At 54.4% G+C, this 22,859-nt stretch overlaps 1 protein-coding gene across 4 annotated transcripts; it reads left to right on the top strand.

Annotated features, from left to right (window-relative positions):
- Positions 1–397: 397 nt before the first annotated feature.
- LOC108919750 (bromodomain-containing protein 4-like) lies at positions 398–18,377 on the top strand. Of its 4 annotated transcripts, none has more exons than XM_029247983.1 (19): positions 398–580; positions 9,122–9,488; positions 11,191–11,328; positions 11,453–11,585; positions 11,659–11,945; positions 12,045–12,377; positions 12,474–12,602; positions 12,718–12,939; positions 13,050–13,252; positions 13,585–13,949; positions 14,048–14,152; positions 14,400–14,816; positions 14,909–15,445; positions 15,530–15,639; positions 15,756–15,903; positions 16,023–16,159; positions 16,475–16,680; positions 16,790–17,036; positions 17,128–18,374. In XM_029247983.1, exons 2-19 carry the CDS (start codon positions 9,234–9,236, stop codon positions 17,194–17,196), a joined length of 4,041 nt encoding a protein of 1,346 aa, XP_029103816.1. In that variant the 5' UTR covers positions 398–580; positions 9,122–9,233; the 3' UTR covers positions 17,197–18,374. The 4 variants fall into 4 exon arrangements, with proteins under 4 accessions (XP_029103816.1, XP_029103803.1, XP_029103781.1 ...); XM_029247970.1 differs by lacking the exon at positions 398–580 and adding an exon at positions 4,171–4,900 and having other exon boundaries at positions 13,588–13,949; positions 17,128–18,377; XM_029247948.1 differs by lacking the exon at positions 398–580 and adding an exon at positions 4,171–4,900 and having other exon boundaries at positions 14,403–14,816; positions 17,128–18,376.
- The last annotated feature ends 4,482 nt before the right edge of the window (positions 18,378–22,859 follow it).

Here is a 22,859-nt window from a genome sequence, read left to right as displayed (position 1 = left end):
AAGTGAGCGAGCGACCGACCACCGGTCCTGCATCTTCCATCTAGCATTTCGAACTTATGGCCTCTAGACCTCATCCGCGTGGGTGGAGGGGAGGGAGAGAACTCCTGGATTTGACGCCTTGCTCTCGTAGAGTGTCATCCCTCATAATTAAATTCCCGTGACGGTACAAATTTGGAGTAAATTCATGCTAAACTCCCAGGCGCGTCACGACTGAAGCAGCGCGCACTCCTCCTCCTCCTCCGTCCCAAAGCCGCGTTTTCCCCTTTAAACCAGTTTAAACCCGCTCGGACAAAGTGTTCCGGCACATGCTTGTCCCACTGCTTCTACACTTTCGAGTCCGAGTTACAGCCCTGTTTCTACTGTATCGCTCCAGTGTCATTTCATATTTTACCTCGCTACTTTCTCCACCGCTCTCGTTACTATCTCAGTTTACACTCCACCGTGCGACCCCGACGTACATGAGCGCGAGAAGCCGCGTTGCGTTCGCTACGTCGTGACATCACAGACGACGTCGCGCCGCTGTTTGTTCTGACCCAGGGAAAGGAAGAGCCGCACGCACGTTGACAACCGCTCAAATCAGGTAAATAAAGCGGTTTCTCTACCGTCACGGTCTTTTTGACGGAGGTACGCCGACAGTTAGCGGCCGCTGCCGGGTGTCCAGGCGAGTCAAGAGCGGGGACTTACCCGGGCCGAGGCTGCGTGCGGGGAAGGGGCGCGGAGGAGCGGGTGGGACTGGAGCTGGAGCCGCCGGCCCGCTTCGAACCGAGGCCGCGCCACGCTGCTGTTCCCGGCCGCCGGGCTCGGCTGCTAGTAACCGCGCGGTACCGGGGCCTAGCTAGGCTAAGCCTTAAGCTAGGCTAAGGGTCTAGATTTGGCGCTGCGTGTGTGTGTGCGTGTGACAGAGAGAGAGAGAGAGAGAGAGACTGAGTGAGTAACTGTACCGCAGCGAGCTGGTACCGCTAAGGCCCGTGGTGCGAGAGAGAGAGAAACCGGCGACCAGAGCGAGCGAGGGAGAGCGAGGCACAGGGAGCGCGCAGCGCGTGGCCGCCATTTTGTGAGCAGGAGCAGCACAGCAATAATGACAACACGTAGTAGTGACAACTGATAGACTATATCACTAGTGGTAAAGACTAATGATTGGCGTAATAAATGTGTGATTAGTCAGAGGCTACGCTACGCCGGTATAAAACTGCAGCAATTACTTAGACTTATAGTAACAAGTGATGGAATAAGCTGAACCTTCCTTTCTGTAAAATATGGATGAGGTGGCGTTAGGGTAATGAGAGCAGTGGGAGCGACGTATGCGGTGGCGTTAGGGTAATGAGAGCAGTGGGAGCGACGTTAGGGTAATGAGAGAGGCGGGAGCGACGGATCCGCCGGCGTTAGGGTAATGAGAGCAGCGGGAGCGACGGATGCGCCGGCGTTAGGGTAATGAGAGCAGCGGGAGCGACGGATGCGCCGGCGTTAGGGTAATGAGAGCAGGGGGAGCGGCGTTAGGGTAATGAGAGCAGGGGGAGCGGCGTTAGCGTAATGAGACCAGCGGGAGCGACGGATGCGTTTGCGTTGGGGTAATGAGAGCAGCGGGAAGCTACGGATGCGCCGGCGTTAGGGTAACGAGAGCAGCGGGAGCGATGTTAGGGTAATGAGAGCAGCGGGAGCGACGGATGCGGTGGCGTTAGGGTAATGAGAGCAGCGGGAGCGGCGGATGCGGTGGCGTTAGGGTAATGAGAGCAGGGGGAGCGGCGTTAGGGTAATGAGAGCAGCGGGAGCGACGGATGCGGTGGCGTTAGGGTAATGAGAGCAGCGGGAAGCGACGGATGCGGCGGCGTTAGGGTAATGAGAGCAGGGGGAGCGACGTTAGGGTAATGAGAGCAGGGGGAGCGACGTTAGGGTAATGAGAGCAGCGGGAGCGGCGTTAGGGTAATGAGAGCAGCGGGAGCGACGGATGCGGTGGCGTTAGGGTAATGAGAGCAGGGGGAGCAACGGATGCGCCGGCGTTAGGGTAATGAGAGCAGCGGGAGCGATGTTAGGGTAATGAAAGCAGCTGAGCGACGGATGCGGCGGCGTTAGGGTAATGAGAGCAGCGGGAGCGACGTTAGGGTAATGAGACTAGCGGGAGCGACGGATGCGGTGGCGTTAGGGTAATGAGAGCAGCGGGAGCGACGTTGGGGTAATGAGAGTAGCGGGAGTGACGGATGCGCCGGCGTTAGGGTAATGAGAGCAGCGGGAGCGATGTTAGGGTAATGAAAGCAGCTGAGCGACGGATGCGGCGGTGTTAGGGTAATGAGAGAGGCGGGAGCGACGGATGCGGTGGCGTTAGGTTAATGAGAGCAGCGGGAGCGACGTTAGGGTAATGAGAGCAGCGGGAGCGACGGATGCGCCGGCGTTAGGGTAATGAGAGCAGGGGGAGCGACGTTAGGGTAATGAGAGCAGCGGGAGCGGCGTTAGATTAATGAGAGCAGCGGGAGCGACGGATGCGGTGGCGTTAGGGTAATGAGAGCAGGGGGAGTGGCGTTAGGGTAATGAGAGCAGGGGGAGCGGCGTTAGCGTAATGAGACCAGCGGGAGCGACGGATGCGTTTGCGTTGGGGTAATGAGAGCAGCGGGAAGCGACGGATGCGTTTGCTTTAGGGTAACGAGAGCAGCGGGAGCGATGTTAGGGTAATGAGAGCAGCGGGAGCGACGGATGCGTTTGCTTTAGGGTAATGAGAGCAGCGGGAGCGGCGTTAGGGTAATGAGAGCAGGGGGAGCGGCGTTAGGGTAATGAGAGCAGCGGGAGCGACGGATGCGGTGGCGTTAGGGTAATGAGAGCAGGGGGAGCGGCGTTAGGGTAATGAGAGCAGTGGGAGCGACGTTAGGGTAATGAGAGCAGGGGGAGCGACGTTAAGGTAATGAGAGCAGCGGGAGCGACGGATGCGTTTGCGTTAGGGTAACGAGAGCAGCGGGAGCGATGTTAGGGTAATGAGAACAGCGGCAGCGACGGATCCGCCGGCGTTAGGGTAATGAGAGCAGGGGGAGCGACGTTAAGGTAATGAGAGAGGCGGGAGCGACGGATCCGCCGGCGTTAGGGTAATGAGAGTAGCGGGAGCGACGGATGCGCCGGCGTTAGGGTAATGAGAGCAGCAGGAGTGACGGATGCGGTGGCGTTAGGGTAATGAGAGCAGCGGGAGCGATGTTAGGGTAATGAGAGCAGCGGGAGCGACGGATCCGCCGGCGTTAGGGTAATGAGAGCAGGGGGAGCGACGTTAAGGTAATGAGAGAGGCGGGAGCGACGGATCCGCCGGCGTTAGGGTAATGAGAGTAGCGGGAGCGACGGATGCGCCGGCGTTAGGGTAATGAGAGCAGCAGGAGTGACGGATGCGGTGGCGTTAGGGTAATGAGAACAGCGAGAGCGATGGATCCGCCGGCGTTAGGGTAATGAGAGCAAGGGGAGCGACGGATATGGTAATGATGCGGCAGTGAGAGGCCCTCTCTGCACTGTCGCATGAACACACTCACTGGTGCTCTTCCTCTGTTTCACTTTTGCTTCTTCTTCATTGCCCCATCTTGATGTTGTTTGCATCCACTTTCTCTGGTTTTGCTCCTGTTCTGCCTCTTTCTCCTTTCTCCTGTTTCTCACCTGTGGTTTTTACCAAATTTTTAATGCTCTTGACAAGTAAGGTTTTTCATGCTTTGCGCTGTCAGTCCGTCCATCCGGGAGTGTGTTTGTCCCACATTTACTTATTGCTCACCTTTGAGTCGGTGTAGCGCAGGGGCCTTGTTGGCCTCGTTTGCCTGGAGAACCTCTGCGATGCAGCTGTGCGTGTGTAATTCTGCAGTGTCTTCAGCAGCGTCACCCAGCTGGTCAGAGTCCCCGAAACATGCAATTGAATAGTGAAAAAATTAAGTTAAATGAGCGACACTCCGTGGACTGGGAAACGTGCCTGTGGGTCAATACATGGAGACTGCATGGGCACCAGGGGGCACCGTGACTAGAGCCACTGCCTTGCGTGGAAATTGGCAGAGTGAAAATTACCCAGACACACGAATATAGCGTGGTAGCACAGGGCCTGAGTGGTGGACATGGGTTCGATCCTCGCTCAGCTCGTGTGGAGTTTCCACGGGTTTCCTCTGGGTGCTCCGATTTCCTCCCACAGTCCAAAGACACGTTTTAGTTGAACTGGTGACTAAATCACCCATGCTGTGTGTGTGTGTTCACTGGAAGTGGCTTTGGAGAGAAGCATCTGCTGAATAAGTAAGTGTGAATGTAAATCAGCGTAATTCACTTGAGTAAATGTCAGGCTCTGCTCTGGAGCACAAAGAAATGAAAAAGTTGATATTGGGCAGCGATGCGCTGTGCCTGGTAGCGTTTACTGTTTTTGTGCGTAGGATGACCTTTGACCTTGGAGTGTGTGCGCAGGCACATACATGAGCTGCGGGGGAGGGCAGCAGCTGACTGTGTGTTCAGGAGAGAAAGAGGAACATACAGTAGGGAGGGAGGTGTGTGTGCGTGTGTGTCTGAGAGAGGGAGGGCAGAGGAAAAGCAGGAACGAGGGCGGGAGGGAGAGCGGCTATCCTCAGGCTGCCGGCAGTGGGCGGGGCCTCTCCTTTAAAGCATTCTCAACAAGGAAGTGGGAGCCATTTTGGTCCCGACGACCCTCTGCTTCCCAGAGCGTGCCGCGGGCGCGAGGGCAGGATGAGCGTGGCGTGGGCCGGCCCCCCTGACTCCACTGAGAGAGGAGGCAGGGCACGGGCATGCTCCTGGCGCTAGTGGGTGCCGTGTTGCCGGTTCGAGTGGAACCCTCTCTGGTGGAGGCGCGCAGGCACATGGATTACAGGATGCACTCGGACAGCCTGCTGCATTTCCAGACCCTGGATTCCCTGCTGGAGAGGATCTCCCATCACTCGGTGATCGTCAAGAGGTGTGTGTGTGTGTGTGTGTGTGTGTGTGTGTGTGTGTGTGTGAGAGACTGAGCGAAAGTGAGTGAGGACACAGGGTCAACCCGGGTCGTTATGGAGATGGCACAAAACCCTGGGGGCTGCTGCGAGAGCACGCACGGGGGCCTCCGCTCATGTGGCAGGAACCAAAACAGTTCCAGAGAGAGGGAGTGTGTGTGTGGGTGTGTTTTGGCTTTCAGTGTCATTGCCGCCTTACACAGCGCACACAAATTGTTATGCACATACAACATTAAAAACAGCATGTGTATTAAGAGTAAACACATACTGTTGTATTAAGACACAAGCATACAGTTACACCTGAGGGCCAATTTGCTCTTAACATCAGGTTTGTGACTCTTACACACACACACACACACACACACACACACACACACACACACACACGCAGGGTCTGTAGGTTTTGTGTTGAACGGCCCGAGTGACCATGTTGTGTTTCGGAAGAGAACTGCTGTGTGGGAGAATGAGGCACACGAACGAGGTGTGTGCGTGTGTGTGTGTGCGCGCGCATGTGAGTCACAGTGGGTTTCACTTCTCTGCCCCGTGCCCGCAGCTCCCTGTCACCTTTGGCGCACCTGCGTCCTGCTGTCAAACCTGAGTTGGTACAGGAATGTCCTTCAGTTGGACAACCAGTTGGACCTGTTAAACCACCAGGCAGAGGAGCTCATGGCGCACGCGCGCACACACACGTAGGAACGTGCGAATGATGGAAGAGCTCTCTCTCTCTTTGTCTCTGTCTGACAGGCAGGTGCGCGCGCACACACACACACTCACACTCTTCTCCACGCTGCTCCTTCATCCAAGGCTTTAAACCCCTCATCCTTCTATCGTCACCATTGTTATTGTATTTGCGACACTGTAAGACGCTCCTCATGCTGGTAATTTGACACACTAAAGGTCATGTGGCTGTCACTGGTCACCTGACAGCAGACCCTTTACACACACACAAGCCATACACTTGAGGTCTCACGCACTCTCACATTCTGTACACACAACGTCTCTTACACGCCTATCTCACACACGCTCCCGCACACCGGTGCAATAGGACATTGCTACGATGGGACGATCCCGTTTCACCGGGGGCTCTGGGCCTTGGCTGCTGAGCTCACACTTTGGGCCACCGTTCTGGGGTCACATCCCTCAGTTCACCTGTCTCGCGAGCAGTTTTCCTCTCTGTGCCGTGGAGGTCCGTATGACACTTCATTGCAGAGCATTCAGTCACCCGAAGTGTGTCGTCGTGTAGCCGACAACGGAGAAGCACGTTCCCCGGGTTACTGTAGTGTCGGCATAGTCCTGATGGTCACTGTGGATTCAGGAGGGCTCCGATTGGCTCCGAATTCCACGCAGTAAAATTGGGATGGATAATAATCACTGACTTACTTCACTGTCTGTCTGTCTGCCTGCCTGAACCGCTTGTCCCGTATGGGGTCACGGGGAGCTGGAGCCAAACCCAGCCACACAGGGCGTAAGGCCAGAGAGGGAGGGGACACACCCAGGACAGGACACCAGTCCGTCGCAAGGCACCCCAAGGGGGACTCGAACCCCAGACCCATCAAAGAGCGGGACCCGGTCCAACCCACTGCGCCACCGCACCCCCCTCTGACTTACTTCACTGCCACTGTTTTTCTTACCTGCAGCCAAGCTGTATATTTGGTCCCAGGTTGACCACAAGAGCACCGCAGCCACAGCGTTGTGAATGATCTGTCTCCCATGGGTCACAGCGCACGTGTGTGTGTGTGTGTGTGTGTGTGTGTGTGTGTGTGTGTGTGTGTGTCTGCCAGAGCGTTCTGTACATGTGCAATAACCATCAGAGCATTAATATTATTATTATTAACATTAATCATTAGCCTGTTTATATTACTATTAACAGTATTATTGTAGTCTTTACTGTGTATGGGATATTTTACTGTGTACTTTGTGTGTGCTTTGTGTGTATTGTGTTATTTTATTCCTGCCCCTCCCCCCCTTCTTAAAGTATTTGCTCCCCTCCTTTTTTAATACTTATTCCCTCTTTTACTGTAGTTATTGTATTTATTGTATTATTGTAGCTTTAGTTATTGAAGTTTTAGAGTATTTATTGTGTACACGTTGTTTTTACGTTTGACTCTCTCAGCATCGCTCAGGAATTCCTGTGTGCCCGGAACATGTGTGCGTGTACAAATGGCAAATAAAGTTGTATTCTATTCTACAAATCCAATGTAAAGGGTCTACAGGATTCACCACAGTAAGGAGGTGGACTGTTTGTGTGTGCGTGTATGTGTGCCCCCACCCTCCAGTCCATGAGCTCAGGGTGTGTGTAGTTCCCCGCTGAGTCATACATACACTGTTCTTGTGCGTGACTCATGTTGTGTGTGTGTGTGTGTGTGTGGCTCTTTGCCTTGTTTATGCCACTTACCGTAAGTGAGCACTGTGGTCATGTGACCCCCCTCATCACAGAACAAGCTCTCCATCCAGCTGCACGTGGGCATCCGCACGCCTCTTACCCGCCGCACTCCAGATGAAGAGCGTGCGTGTGCGTGCGTCGGCCAGTGTCCAGCAGGGGGCGCTTTGGCAAGGGAGGTGTGCGGCAGCACGTCCGCAGTGGTGTCTGCTCTCCAGATGTCTGGTGGCAGCTCCATCTGTCGTCGCAGTTCGGAGTGTGTGTGTGTGTGGGTGTGTGGGGGGGAGGGGGGGAGGGGAGGACAAGCACGCTGATGCACTTCCTTTTGCTGGAGACCGAGGTTAGAGTGTTGCATAGTGCTGGGTGTGTGTTCTGGGCCCAAGAAATTCCCAGACAGGGACCAGACGGTGTTCGTAGGTTCAGCAGGGTATTAATCGTTGTCCTAGTGCCGATAGGAGGAGTGTGTGTGTGTGTGTGTGTGTGTGTGTGTGTGTGTGTGTGTGTGTGTGGGGGACAGCAGAGACTGTGACTGTCAAAGTACTATTCATAGTTGCTGGAAGTTAATGCCCACTGTACTATAGTACCGTACACTGATTCAGTACTGTTCATAGTCATGGAGATCAGAGCTGCTATCAGACTTTGCAGACATTTCCAACATTCAAAAAACTCAAAATTCAAGAAGGGTCTAAAAACCAATTTTTTTTGAGACCCCCCCCCCCCCCCCATCTGCTGCATGCTCTATAGATGTGTTGTATGTTATCTGTTTAATAAAGAAACTCCACGTACAGCTACCTGTGCAATGTACACTGGTTTGTATCATGCTTTGAGACAGCGGCTGCAGTCAGGAATCACTTGTCTGCATCTACATCTGTCCTTTAGTATTGTTTTCTGAGACCATGTTTGTAACCTGTATGATGTAAACCTGCTTAATCTCCTCACTGGGGATTAAGCCACAGGTGTTTTTTCCTCCCTAGACTCTGTTTTTTGAGTATTTTGTTCCTTTCCTCTGTGGCCAGTAGGGGGGCGCGCACACACACACACACACACACACACAAAATGTCTACAACCGCTTGTCCCAAGCAGGGTCGCAGTGAACAGGAGCCTAACACAGTGCAAGGCTGGAGGGGGAGGGGACGCACCCAGGATGGGACGCCAGTCCGTCGCAAGGCACCCCAAGCGGGACTCGAACCTCAGACCCACTACAGAGCAGGCCCCGGCTTCTTCTTCTTGTTTCTTTGCTCTGTGCCTGCGTTTAAGCGCTCTGTGTCGCTGCTTGAGGAGAGCTCTATAAAAATACATTCAGTTGAATACTACAGGTGGAGGTGGGTTTCGAACCCATGACCTCTGGGTCCACAGGTGGCAGCACCAAGTACTACACAGCCAGCTTCCTCGAGATGTACGTCACTTTGGAAAAAAAAGTGTCACAGAGCGTCGTGTCTTTGTTTTCTTTTCTGGAGTCCTTTACTGTGTTTCCACTGTATTAGAGGAGGTTTTCTTGCAAAAGAGGGGCAGTTTTGCAGCTGGGGATCATCATCTCTGCCTGTCATGTACATCACACAGGGACTGTTGATAGATGTTCTCTGGTGCTGATGTGCCCGACTCTGAGTCGGGTTTGTGGGGTGAATCGACTGAACATTTTAGGCGGGACTCTGTCACCACCGTTACTAACTGCCTTTGAGCTCTACCATGTGTTTTGTGTATTTAGGTTTTTAATTTTAAAAAAAAAAAAAAAAAAAAAGGAAATTTATATGCCGTATTGGTCATGTGACCCAGTTCTGGTCTCTCTTCTGTGTTGTTGTTACAACAGAGACCCCCGCCAGGAGTGCCATGGGATTAGCGGCGCTGTCTCGGCCGATTCCACATCCTCGTCGAAACTGAGCGACTGGGCTCCATTTGCCCCAGCTGCCCTTCCCAGCGCCATGGGGGACGGCCTGGAGGCCACGCAGATGCTGGGAGGGGGAGGGGGAGGGGGCGGCGGCGGCCACGGCCAACCGTCGGTCCAGCCCGCCGCCGTCTTCAACCCGCCGCTCCCCGAGGCTTCGGACCCGTCGCGGCCCAAGCGCCAGACCAACCAGCTGCAGTACCTGCTGAAGACCGTGCTGAAGGCGCTGTGGAAACACAACTTCGCCTGGCCCTTCCAGCAGCCCGTGGACGCGGTGAAGCTTAACTTGCCCGTGAGTGTCCTCGCCACAAGGATCGGAGCTGATGCAGCGTTGGGGTCTCACACCTCAAAGGGTTTTGTTGTACCTCAGTGTTGTCAGTTGCGCTGTTTTCTGGCTAAATGTACTGTGTTTACCTGCATGTTACCCTGGCAGCAGTGCAAGGTGCTCTCCAAGAAGCTGGAATGCTTCCAGTGGTGCTCGTTCGACTCCTCTCTTTCAGCATTGGCGCTGTTTGGGTACACATGCTCCTTCACACAGTTGTTGCGTAGCGAAACAAAGTGTTGTGCGCACGTGTGGCGTCCTCTCTGTCGCACAGACGCTCTCTACCAACCCCACTGCGTCCGCTTGCGTTGAGCAGCGACAGGCGTAGACACGGATTGAGTGTCATTTCTTTGTACCGTGAATATTCATGAGCCAAAATATCAGCGAGCACCCTGCCACAGGCCCTGTGTTTCCAGGATAGGTTCCAGACCTCCATAACCCTGCACTGAGTAAACAGTTATTATGGATGGATGGATATTTCTACTCTGTCCTTTAATTTTAATGGTTTTGTTGCAAGGTCTGTTAACGATGTTGGAGTAAGCACTGTGCTGTGGCAATGGCATCTCTGTGTCCAAAGCCTTTCGACTGTTGTCACATGCGCTCCTCTTCGCTCCCAAGTTGTGTTCCCCCTCAAAGAAAGGCATCTGCTCCATGAATGAATGTGACTGCAAAACAGCTCTTCTTTTGGTAATTTAATGAGTCTCGAATGCCATCTGGCACCAGGCGTGAATTGTCCCCGTAAGAAATGACAGCAGTTTGACAGCCTCGCAGTGGGAATTCGCCCATTGCGGCGATTTCATGGTGCGAATGAAGCCCTTTAAGTGAGCGGTGGCCGCGCGGGTTTCCCTCATGGAACGACGGCTCCTTAGGCAATAATAACTTGTACTTAAATGCGTTTTGTACCTGAAAATTGATGGAACAAGCCATGAACTCGCACTTCTAAGAAGACCTTGCAGCTCAAAATACGCGACTCGGTGAGGTGGAGCGCAAGGCAAGGTGCTCGACGCCCTGTGTGGACAACACTTGTACTTGTCACAGCAGGGCTCCCGAAGAATGAGCGTGAAAACAAGAACAAGTGCTAAAAGTTGAAGAGGCGAAGGAAAACATTGCATGAATTCTCCTGATTTGAGCAACAAGAGAATCCATCTGTTACCAATAAGCGCTTGTAGAGTGCAGGATGGCACTGTTCCGGGGCCTGTCCCAGAAGTACAGGAATCAGCTCATCGTGAAAGGGCGCACGCACGCACGCACAGTGACGGTCAGTCACTCAGGCTTCGACACACCACTGCCTGTTCACATGAAACACGTCTCTCAACTTCGGCAGTTCATAGTGTTTTGGATCATAAAGCTTGTCAGCAAGTTTTCTTGGAGTTTTTTTTAAACATGAATGGACTTCCCAAGCAGGTCTTCAGGAATTAATTGCACTCTTTCTGTGAGGAAGCGGTGATGCAAATGGAGAAAATGGGACATGAGCTACTTTGTTAGCTGTCGATCATAATTGTATCACAGTTTCCAGTGCGTATACACTTTTATTGTACTCGTATTTTCCTCTCTCTCTCTGTGTGTGTGTGTGTGTGTGTGTGTGTGTGTGTGTGTGTGTGTGTGTGTGTGTGAGAGAAAGTCCCTCTGTCGTCACACTCAGCATTTCGCATCCCCTTGTCCTGCCTTACAGGACTACTACAAGATCATCAAGTCTCCAATGGACATGGGAACCATCAAGCGCCGCCTTGAGAACAGCTACTACCACAACGCCCAAGAATGTATCCAAGACTTCAACACCATGTTTACTAACTGCTACATCTACAATAAGGTACCAGTCCTTCGCTGGTCCGGTGCCGTGTTTACTGACTGCTACATGTACAGCAAGGTTCCGGCACTAGAGTTTTGTCTTTCTCGGGCTTTCAGTGTTGTCAGTCATCTCTTTGTGTCTACAGCCTGGGGATGACATTGTGTTGATGGCGGAGGCACTGGAAAAGATTTTCCTGCAGAAGATCTCAGAGATGCCTCAGGACGAGATAGAAATTCCTGTGATGTCCAAGGGACGTGGCCGGGGACGCAGAGATGGAGGTACAGACGTGCACCGCTTTGTGCCATCGTGTACCCTACTTTGGGCCACTGGCTGACTCCGTGTCCCTCCTAGGTGTGAACTCGAAGCCGGGCTCCGTCCACGACTCTCCATCGACCACCCCGCACGCACACGGGCTGTCAGCCGCCCCTCAGCAGTTGGTTCAAGGCCCCACCGCTCTGTCCCCAACTGCTGGCCTGTCGGGCCGCCTGCCTGGCACACCGCACATGCCTCCGCAGTACCCGGTGGGTTCGCTGGACTGCCTCATGCAGCAGCAGCAGGTGATGACGGCCTTTCCTCCCACAGCCCACACGAGCCTGCCTGCGCCACCCCTTCTTCAGAGCCCCATTCCGCTGGCTAAGGTGAGTCCGCCCGCGCAGGGCTGGTTTTGAGGACTTTAAATTAGAACAAGGGTTTGTTAGTGCTTTCTGTCTGAGACGACTCCGATCCTGCTCTTCCAGAAGAAAAGCCAGAAGAGGAAGGCGGACACGACCACCCCGACAGCCAACGACCCGCTCAGTGAGTCCTCTCCTGCCGCCTCGGAGCCCAAGCCGCGCCGGGAGAGCAGTCGGCCCTCCAAGCTGCCGAAGAAGGAGGCACCAGACTCGCAGCACCATGTGGGCCCCAAGCAGCAGGAGCAGCTCCGCTACTGCGCCGGCATCGCCAGGGAGATGCTGTCCAAGAAGCACGCGGCCTACGCCTGGCCTTTCTACAAGCCCGTGGACGTTGAGGCGCTGGGCCTGCACGACTACTATGACATCATCAAGCACCCTATGGACCTGGGCACCATCAAGGTGGGTCTCTCGGGCTCTGGGCTCACATCCCTTTCGGTGTCCTGAGCTCGTGCTGAATGCGTTAGAGGTGTGACCCGCCCTCTCTGTGCTCCCTAGTCCAAGCTTGAGAGCAAGCAGTACCTGGAAGCGCAGGAGTTTGCTGCTGACATGCGGTTAATGTTCTCCAACTGCTACAAGTATAACCCGCCAGACCACGATGTGGTGGCCATGGCTCGCAAGCTGCAGGTAAATACCATGTGACACAATTACCGTATTTTCCACAACTCTCTGTGGGCAACGTGAGCAAAGGGTCGCCGACTGAGACCCACAGCTTTCCAAGCCCTTCTTTTCCCTACTCCAGGACGTGTTCGAGATGCGCTACGCCAAGATGCCGGACGAGTCAGATCCGACGGTGTCGGGGGTCCACACCCCCTCGCCAGCACTGCTCCCTACCTCCTTCAAGCCGCAGCCTCCGGCTGGGCCACGGTCGTCCTCGGACAGTTCCAGTGACTCGTCCTCCGAGTCTTCCCCCGATGACTGTGAGGGGGAAAGGGCCAAGAGGCTGGCGCAGCTGCAGGAGCAGGTCAGGCACCCAGGGGGTCAGAGCAGGGAAGACTGCTGCTGCATGGCTTTGTGTGTCTCTGTGCAAGTGCGTAAGTGTGCTTCGGCATCTGCCCACTCATGCCCATGCAGCTGAAGGCGGTGCACGAGCAGCTGGCCGCCCTGTCGCAGCCCCAGGCCAGCAAGCCCAAGCGGAAGGAGAAAGAGAAGAAAAAGGAGAAGCACAAAAAGAAAGTTAGCGGCTCTTCTGAGGAGCTCCTGGAACCCCTGTCACAGCCCTCCAGGAAGAGCAGGAGCAGCAAGGAGCCCTCGAACAAGAGGCCCAGGAAGCCCAGGTGGGCAGCCGTGGTGAAAGTAGAGTGACGAGCATGCTTTTTTCAGTTGGCGAAACCGTATGAGCTTCAGGTGGGCTCTGATGACAAGTTCAGGTGTAGTGGAGGTGTGTGTGTGTGTGTGTGTGTGTGTGTGTGTGTGTGTGAAGGAGGCCTAGCGGACCGTGAGCAGTCCATAGCCCCCCCAGCTCCACATGGGAACCTCTTTTTCCTGAGTGCACAGTAAAGAAATGAATAAAGATGGCACAGGTTAGAGTGGTTGCTGCGTGGACCCGCCTGGGGGGCCTTTCCCATCACGTCTCGCTCATGTGGCTCTCTCTCAATCAATCTCACAGCAGTAAGGAGTGGCCAAAGACAGGCCATTCGCTGGGCCCTCCTGTGGGACCCCCGCCCACACTGGCCCCCCCAGGGCCCCCGGACTCTGAGGAGGAGGAAGAGGAAGCATCGGCCCCAGGGCGGGACCACTACAAGCCCATGTCCTATGAGGAGAAGCGTCAGCTGAGCCTGGACATCAATAAGCTGCCAGGGGACAAGCTGGGCCGAGTGGTGCACATTATCCAGTCGCGCGAACCGTCGCTCAAGAACTCGAACCCCGACGAGATTGAGATCGACTTTGAGATGCTCAAGCCATCGACGCTGCGCCAATTAGAGAGATACGTCTCGTCCTGCCTGCGCAAGAAAAAGCAGCAGCAGCAGCCTGGTGTGTACAAGGGGCTCCGCACTGTGGGTGTGTGGGTGTACGTAAGTGTGTGCGTGTGTGTCCTGTCTGCTGACCCTCCCCCTCGCTGCCCCGCATAGTGGCTGAGAAGACGATGGAAGGGATGAAGAGGAAGACCGGCTCCTCCTCAGATTCCGGCAGCAGCAGCAAGTCGAGTTCCTCTGACAGCGAGGACTCTGACAGAGGTGTGTAGAAATGTGTGCACAGACACACACACACAAACGCTTGCATGCACACACACACAGTTTCCTCTGTATGCTCCAACAGGAAGTGTGCGATGCACAACTCGTAACTCGTCCCTCACGCTGAGGCCAGTCTGAACTCATCCCCTCGTACTCTGTGTGCTGAGTAAATGAATGAGTCCCCTGTACTACAGTTGCCACTCGGTTGCTGAGTCGAGAGGCACTTCCTGAGTGTGAGCTCTCTGCCCAGGAGGCGCTCTCTCCATCACGGTGGCAGTTCCTGCTCCTGCTCCTGCTCCTGCTCCTGCTCCTCCTCTTGCTCCTGCTCCTGCTCCTGCCTCTGCTCACACAGCAGGACTGGCCCCCAGACAGAAGAAGCGAAGCCACAGCAGAAAGGAGGGCAGGCGGCAGCAGCGTTCGGTGACAATGGGGGGTATCAGTCAAGCACTCGCCCCACCCCCGGCCCTGGCCCCGCCCCAGGCTCCCATGGTGGAGCCCTCTATGGCGGCCTACGTGCCCCCGCCACCCATCTCAATCCTGGACTCCTCATTCGATCCCCTGTCCCACTTCAGCCAGGGTCTGGAGCAGGCTCCGCCCAACGTCAACGCCCAGGCGCTCTCGGAGCCGCACCCCTTCCTGAGCCAGCCGGCGGCGGCACCCTCTCCAGGTACGCAGCAGCGGTGGTCAGGCCATTCGTTTCCTTGGGGGTCCCCGGTGACGCGGCGCACTGATGAGCGTCTGTCTCTCCGTTCCCTGCAGCGCTGCACAGCGCCATGCCCCAGCAGCCATCCCGCCCCAGCAGCCACGCCACGCCCCTCCCGCACAAAGCCCCGCCCCCCACAGTGCAGGCCCCACAGCCGCCTCCGCCACCTCCGCAGCAGCACCAGCTGCCCCCGCATGTCCTGAGCCCACCCCTGCAGTCGCTGTTGCAGGTGGCCCCACCGGCCCCCGTGGCCCACGATGCCCTGGAGCTGCTCTCAGCACAGCCGCCCCAAGCGCTGCTGGAGGATGACGAGGAGCCGGCGCCGCTGCAGCTCTACCTGCAGCAGCTGCAGCAAGGGCACCCCCTGGGCACGCAGACTACCCCGCTCCTGCAGTCCGTGCAGGTGCAGCAGCAGGCGCTTCTGCCGGCGCTCCCCCTAGCGCCGCCCCGGCACGTGCAGCAGTTGCAGCAGATGGTGTACGCGGCGCCACTGCCGGCACAGGCCACACCCTCCGGCACGCAGCCACAGCACCAGGCTCTGGCACAACAGCCCCCGCAGCCACAGCAACCAAAGTCTGAGGTGTACAGCACAGGTGAGCATGCTCTCTGTAAAAATAAAACACACACACAGAGGGAGGCAGACACACGTGCTAACGCCCCCCACGTCTCGCCTGCAGGTGTCTTGAGGGAGAGCCCCCCCCCTGTGCTGATGCAGTCCCCTCACATGCCTCAGTACCCCTCCGTCATCCATCTCTCGCCGTCCCGCATTCAGCAGCCCAAGAAAGGGGTGAGTATGGTGCAGAACGCCATCCACAGGCCCAGGGCCAAAGCTACAGCTCGCTCATGTTGGAGCTCTGCTGTGGAGAAGGGAGGTGTGCAATAAGGTGTGCATGTGTGTGCCAGGAGCTACGTGCCCCCTTGCCCTCGGTGCCATTGAAGGAGGAGATGGCAATGTCCCTGCCCCCGGTGCTGCACAGTGAGCCATTTAGCCCCCCGCTGCAGCAAGAGCCCATCAAAGGCGTGGAGAGCAAGCCGTCTCTGTCTCAGCTGCGTGAGTATCTCCCTCTGTGTGTATGTGTGTGTGTGTGTGTGTGTGTGTGTGTGTGTGTGTGTATATATATACGTGCACTCACTTGCGTTTGTACCAATATGTGTGCCTCCACACTTCAGGGTCAGAGTTGAAGCCCCAGGATGGTTTGAGGCCCCCCACTTCTTCTCTGGAGGCGAGTGCGACGACACCGTGTCCTCAGGACAAGGAGCAGGAGAAGGTGAAGCAGGAGGCCAAGGCCCCCGTTGCCCCCAAAAAGGTACGGCAGTCACCTTCTGCAGCTGAAGCAGTAAATGTGAAAAATAGCAAGGTAAAGCAAAGAGGGTGATGCCAGCCTAACACGTTATCTGTTGTCCCCACAAAACAAAAAGTCTCCTTGTTTAAAGCTACCCGGAGAACCAGCACGCCAGAGTACCGCAGTAAATGTAACATAGTACTAGCCACCTCCTCTTTTTGCAGTCCTTGCTGCATCTGTAAGGCGAGGAGGAAGCGAGGAGATGGCCCTGCTCTGGGGCGAGGGGGCTGTGGTGCCGCACCTCGACCGCGCTCTCCTTCTCTCTGTCTCCTCGCTCAGGACATGAAACTCAAGAACATGGGATCGTGGGCGAGCCTCGTCCAGAAGCCGACGGCGGCACCGTCAGGCGCGCCTAAGCCGTCCAGCGACAGTTTTGAGCAGTTCCGGCGCGCAGCACGCGAGAAGGAGGAGCGGGAGAAGGCCCTCAAGGCCCAGGTGGAGCAGGTGGAGAGGGAGCGTCTGCGCAGGGAGCAGGAGAAGCTCCGGTGAGGGAGCCTCCATGAGAGGCTGGAGTGCAGTGTGCGTGCGTGCATCCGTGCGTCCGTGCGCATGCCTTCTGTGTCTGTCATGAACGAGCGTCTTTCCTTCCTGCAGCGGTGCCCGGGACGAGGATGACTCGCTGGAGCAGGCGCGCAGGGCGCACGAGGAGCCACGTCGTCACCAGGAGCCGCCGCCACTATCGGCACACGTACATGTAGCCCAGCAGGCTCCACCGCAGACCACGCAGACCGTGCAGACAACTTCTGGTGCGCAGGCGCCGCCGGGCGCTGCCCAGAGCCCGCTGGACCAACAGAGGGAGCTAGCGCGCCGCCGCGAGCAGGAGAGGCGCCGGAGAGAGGCGGTGAGGCTCATCTGTGTGTGCGTGTGCATGCATGCGCGCTCGCGCATCTCGGCGTGTCTAACTCGTCCCGTCCTCCTGCATCTCCTTGCAGATGGAGGCCACCATCGACATGAACTTCCAGAGCGACCTCATGGCCATCTTCGAGGAGAACCTGTTCTGACGGTGGTGGGGGGGCCCGAGGGCCAGACTTTGGTTGAGAGAGCGCCCCCGGGTGGCAGCACCACACACCTCCACACGAGGGCGGAGAGACGGCACACGGAGATGTCTGGGGCGCCTCTGTGACGGACTCTCGGGGGGGGTCTTTTTCTGTTCTTTTTTTTTTCCTTTTTTGAGGGGCGTGGGTTTGAAAACTTGCCTTACTCCTGTACACACAGTATAAATACATATAAATATATATCTGTATATTATATACAATAAAAGAATGTTATGTTGGGAGCACAAGTCACTGTGCCATTTTTTAGTTGCTCTTTTCGTTTTGTAGCATCCAGTGTAAAGACCTGTTTTTTAACAATGTAACTCCTGTCCGTTTGACCCCCCCCCCATGTACCCTCATGAATAGTCTATACCAAGCCATTTATTTTAAGTGCTGGAAGTTCATATATCACCTTTGCTTCATGTAAAAGTACCTCCTTTTTCTCATACTCTTGGGGCTGAACAGTATGGGAAGTAATTGTATTTGCAATTCCCTCCCACCCGCCCACCCCTCGCCTCCTTGCGGAGCATGCCCAGTTTTATTGGCCTCCTGCTAGAGTTGAGCTCTGGCTGGAGGAGAAGAAGCCTGATTGCCATGTGACAACATGTTAACCCTGGGCTCAAAGGGGGAGGAGCTTTTTTATTTTTATTTTTAAATTTAATAAGAAAGCAGATATGTAAATGTTGGCTCAGTAGCTCTGACCGTGAACTGCCTGTGTGTGTTTCAGTTCAGCTCAAGTAGATGTTGAGCAGGCAGCAGGTGGGCAACCTGTCCAGATGTTGCATTGGCGAGGTCCTTTCCATGGGGGAAGGTCGATCTGTCACCACAAAGTCCACATTCTATTTAATACTTTATGCTTTTGGATTTCGAGAATCGATAGAAAAAGAAACAAAGGAGAACCATTCCTTCATGCCTCTTGGATGTGTTTGAGCATCTGTTTCTATGGTTACCGTTGGACGTTATGTGCCATAGTTTTCCCTTCGGCTGTCACAAATACAGATGTGTGTGGGTCAGCAAGAATATATTCTGTTTGGCTTATTATTTTCTTATTTTTATTTTATCTGCTTGGGGGAGTTGTGTTCAATTTCCTGCATTACCACTTGGCATTTCACTCTAAGACTATGGAGGAAAACAGTCCTGTCTGTGATCATGGAATAAACTTTTTTTTTTTTTTTTAAAAAAAAAAAAAAAGGAAGAGTGAAGCATTTCTTATTTTATATGGAGTTTAAAAATTGATTGCGCTCTCTCTTCAGTAACTTCCATTAAACAGCAGCCTGTCTCTTGACCGCAGATGGACGGCACAGACATTACAGGGGCTCCTCCTATTATGAATTGTTCATTTACAAATTAAGAATACAAACCCTTTCCACTTTTAACTGTTTAAATGAATTTTCTTTGTCACTGTTCTGCACTTCATGTTTAAAGTGGGGGGACGGTCGCAAGAGATGGCACTAAAGAGCACCCAAACGGAACAGGAGTGTCTGACCACCTCAATTCACCTCACTTCCACGGGGTTTACAAGTCCTCTCTGGGGTTCCTGAGCATCCCGGGTCACTGGAGGGATGCAGAACATGCTCGTGTTTATTGGATGAAGCAGTCACCACCAAAGAGGAATTTGTCCAGATTAAAAGTGTTCACATTCATCCGTGTTAAATCGGGGCTGTGCTCGTTCCAGAGGCAGGTGTGCGACTCACGAGGTGTCATGAAACTGTAATTAGAGCTGCAGCCACGAGGAAAAACTGACCACCAGTGAGAGGGAACGTGGTGATGGATGGGAACTGCCTGGGAAGCGGGCTTGTGAATCCAGGGTCACCGTACTCAGTGAGTCATGATGATGTGCAGAAGGGCAGGTGAGCTTACCTTCAGAGCTGGAGTCTTCCTCCAGCTTGACCAAGACCTTCACAGCCACCAAGGCCATCCTCCAACATTTCCACTTATTCGATTTGCAGATGCTCTTCTCCAAAGCGACGTACAACTTGGCGTGAACTCAGTGCATTTCAGCAGCGGGCAAAGAACCTATTCCCTGTTCTCTCTTTACTCTCACTTCCTGCTGCTCTCTGAGCAGTCATTGTGTTTGGAGTTCCCCCTCCCCCACTAAAGCTGCCTGCTCCGGCATATTCACACACGCTGTTCACATGCTGTTCACACATGGTCAGGAAGGGCAGAAAGAGCAGTTCCTTCTCCAGCAGCGCGACTGCGGCCGAGCCTTTCTTTGGTGCCGGGTTGTCAACCGTGCCCTCCTCCTGAAAGTCCTCCTGAACCTTCTCCAGGATCTCCTAAGGGGAGCAGGCCTGGCTCCAGCGGTCACATCGGGGGTGGGGCTCAGCTCCAGTGGCCGCTCTGCGGGTTTCTCAGTGACAGAAGCACGCTGGGCGTTCCTTCCTCTCACATTTTTGGTGCGGTTCACTCGGGGAGCTCAGCACGGTCCAAGCCGGCACCCTAATTACAGCGTTCACCATCCCAAACCTCTGCTTCTCGTCATGGGACGTTCCTCTCGGGGAGACCTGGGGGCGATGGCTTCTACACAGGGTGGCCCCAATGAGGACGCGCGTGGGTGGCGCCTGGGTAGAGTGGAGCCGTCACCGCAGCGACGACTGTCACAAGCGCCACGGGCTCAATCGGCAGCTCAACTAATAGGCCCGGGCTGGCCGGAGCCGACTGCCGTTCTGATCGGCTCGTTGGAAGGGCAAGAGCGGTACTCGCTGCTGATTGCATGAAGAGAGCGATGTTCGTTGCTGATTGGATGAAGACAGGGGTGCTTGTTGCTGATTGGATGAAGAAAGCGGTGCTCGTTGCTGATTGAATGAAGAGAGAGGTGCTTATTCCTGATTGGATGAAGAAGAGGGGCTTACTGCTGATTGGATGAAAAGCGTTTCATACCTTTTATTTGTAATTTTTTTGTTTAAGTCACTTGTGTTAATGTCTGTGTATTCACAGCAAATATGAAGGTAACAAACATCGGACTTGTATCAGGAGGGTATCAGGATTTGTCTATCCTGTGTTTTATGCTCCTACTTGAACGATGAACCTCGGTGCAGCAAGTGGTAGGGAACAAACTAGGTTTGCTTGAGTCACATGTCTCCAGCTGTGTCTCTTTCTCTTAACGTAATGCATAAATGGTACTTTTGCCGAGATGTACGTCGCTTCGGACAAAAGTGTCTGCTAAACGAATAAATGCAAATGTCTCCGTGAGACTTGTCAGTTTACTCTTTTTAAAGAGCATCCAAAGAACAAGCTGCTTACAACAACAACAGGGATGGCCACCACAGAGGATGGCAGCCGGGAGGCTCGATACCTTCCGTCATACGTTCGAGAGACGCTATCAGGACTTCGACCTGCGACGTCTCCACAGGATACAGAGAACTCGAAATCCTCGGCGAGTGTGGATCTTATCCCCACGGAGCTGGGAAGGACGACGAGGCGGTGAAAGAAACGGGAGAAGAAGAAGAATCCACGGGTGCCTGCGGGACACATTCGGCGCACCTCACCTCCATTTCCATCTGTGATTCTTACCAACTTGCGCTCGGCTAGCAATAAGATGGAGGAAATCGGAGTGTACGGGGGCAGCCACCTTAAATTGCTCTGCTAAAATTACCCCGGCTGTATGACTGGGTAAATAATTGTAAGTGACGTAACACTGTAAGGGGGGCGTGGTGGTGCAGCAGGCTTGGCCGGGTCCTGCTTTTCAGTGGGTCTGGGGTTCGAGTCCCGCTTGGGGTGCCTTGTGATAGACTGGTGTCCCATTCTGGGTGTGTCCCCCCCCCCCCCCAGCCTTACGCCCTGTGTTGCTGGGTTAGGCTCCAGCTCCCCGTGACCCCGTATGGGACAGGCGGGGTGTGTGACACTGTAAGTTGCTTTAGAGGGACAAAAGTGTCCGCTAAATGAGTAAAAGTATCGTCGTTGATGATGTCGTGAGTCCACTGAAGCCCGTTAAACCTCCACAAGGCCAGTGATGTGAAAGAGGTCCTTGATCACACCACTTTGTAAGAAAATGTGCTCCAAAGCGGACGAAGGCTTTTGGCAGGTGGCGCTGACATCAGCGGTGATGAAGTGTCCAGACCAGATCCTAGCGGATCTCCTCAGCAGCGCAATAAGCAGTAAATGCAGTTCTTCTCAGTTGGCTCATAAACACGGTCGCAGCACTAAAGACACAGCAGCTAAAGTCACACATCTGGTTTCAAAACACCTGGACAAGCCTCCCCGCACACCAGAGCACTTCTTCTGGACTTTTCGTCAGCAGTCAGCACTATTCAGCCTGGTTAAAAATGGCTTTGTTCGACATCTTGTACCACACCTTATCTAGCGGTACAAGTGTTTCCTCACAAAGTACAGAGTACAGCTGGTGAAGGTCAACATGGTGCCCTGGCTCTGCTCCCCCATCATCACCAGTGTCGCAGCTCCCCGAGGCTGTACTCTAGCGAGTGTTGAACCAACCCGCACGCCAAGCCAGTCAATTCTCAAATGGTGTGACAATGCCATGTTTCCAGTAGCAAAGACCTTGGACCCAGAGATTAGAGGTTTAAGTCCCACTTCCTGCTGTAGTGCCCTCGAGTAAAAGGTACTGATGCTACATTGCACCCATAAAATTACAGAGCTGTAAAAACAGGTGAATCATTGTGGGTAGATAAATGCTGTAATTTACTCTGGAGGAATAAAGGTAACATGTCAGGAGTCCAGTAGAGCAGTGCGGTCAGAACGGCATCAAGAAAAGAGAGGAGGTCACTTTCGGTCTGTCCCCAGTTGACATTTGTAATGAGGAGACTGAGCAGGTTTACACGGTATGGATACCTTGAGGTACATGTACTTGCAACCCTGGGATGCTTTGGAGAAAAGTGTCAGTTAACTGAATGTGTGAATGAATGTAATGTGATGTCAGCTTGTCGAGGAACACAAGACCAGGTTACTCACAGTGTCTCAAAACAAGACCGTGACCATCCTCTTGAGCAGCGTTTTCTGGCAGCTCGTCAAAGGAGCACGGAAAGACCGGTACGCACACGGCATCTCTTCGGACCCCCCGCACGTGCTGCGCAGTCAATACCTGGTCACGTCCTCGAACGCACGGTGCCGAGTCCCAAGGTGCAGACCCAGCAGGTGGAACAATTCTTTCATTCCTGCTCCACTAAGTCAGCGGAACCCAGGCAAGCGCAGTCTAGTCCATAGTCGCGCAGGTCGGAACAAAAGTGTCTCACTTGTGCAATATTCTTGGCAGAAAATCTGGGTGTGGCACATACTGCGCATTGTAATGTCCGCTGTGTGTCGCCTTCGTGTCTCGGGTTTAGAGTGTGTGTCATTTGGAAAATCACAGACACAGACACACACACAATGTCTACAACCGCTTATCCCGAGCGGGGTCGCAGGGAGCCGGAGCCTAACCCGGCAACACAGAACGTAAGGCTGGAGGGGGAGGAGACAAGCCCAGGATGGGATGCCAGTCCGTCGCAAGGCACCCCAAGCAGGACTCGAACCCCAGACCCGCCAGAGAGCGGGTCCCATTATAGCAGCTCCGTTCTGATGTTAGAGAAACGAAAAAAGAATAAAACGGGAGTAAGAAAGCAGGAAGTAGGAGGGTACATGATGATAAGTAAAAGATAAAATAAGCAGACGAACACACCGCCCTCAGCAGTGCTTTG

This window comes from Scleropages formosus, chromosome 1, assembly GCF_900964775.1.
Source record: "Scleropages formosus chromosome 1, fSclFor1.1, whole genome shotgun sequence".
Classification (NCBI taxonomy): Eukaryota; Metazoa; Chordata; class Actinopteri; order Osteoglossiformes; family Osteoglossidae; genus Scleropages; species Scleropages formosus.
This window is presented reverse-complemented; position numbering and strand designations above follow the sequence as displayed.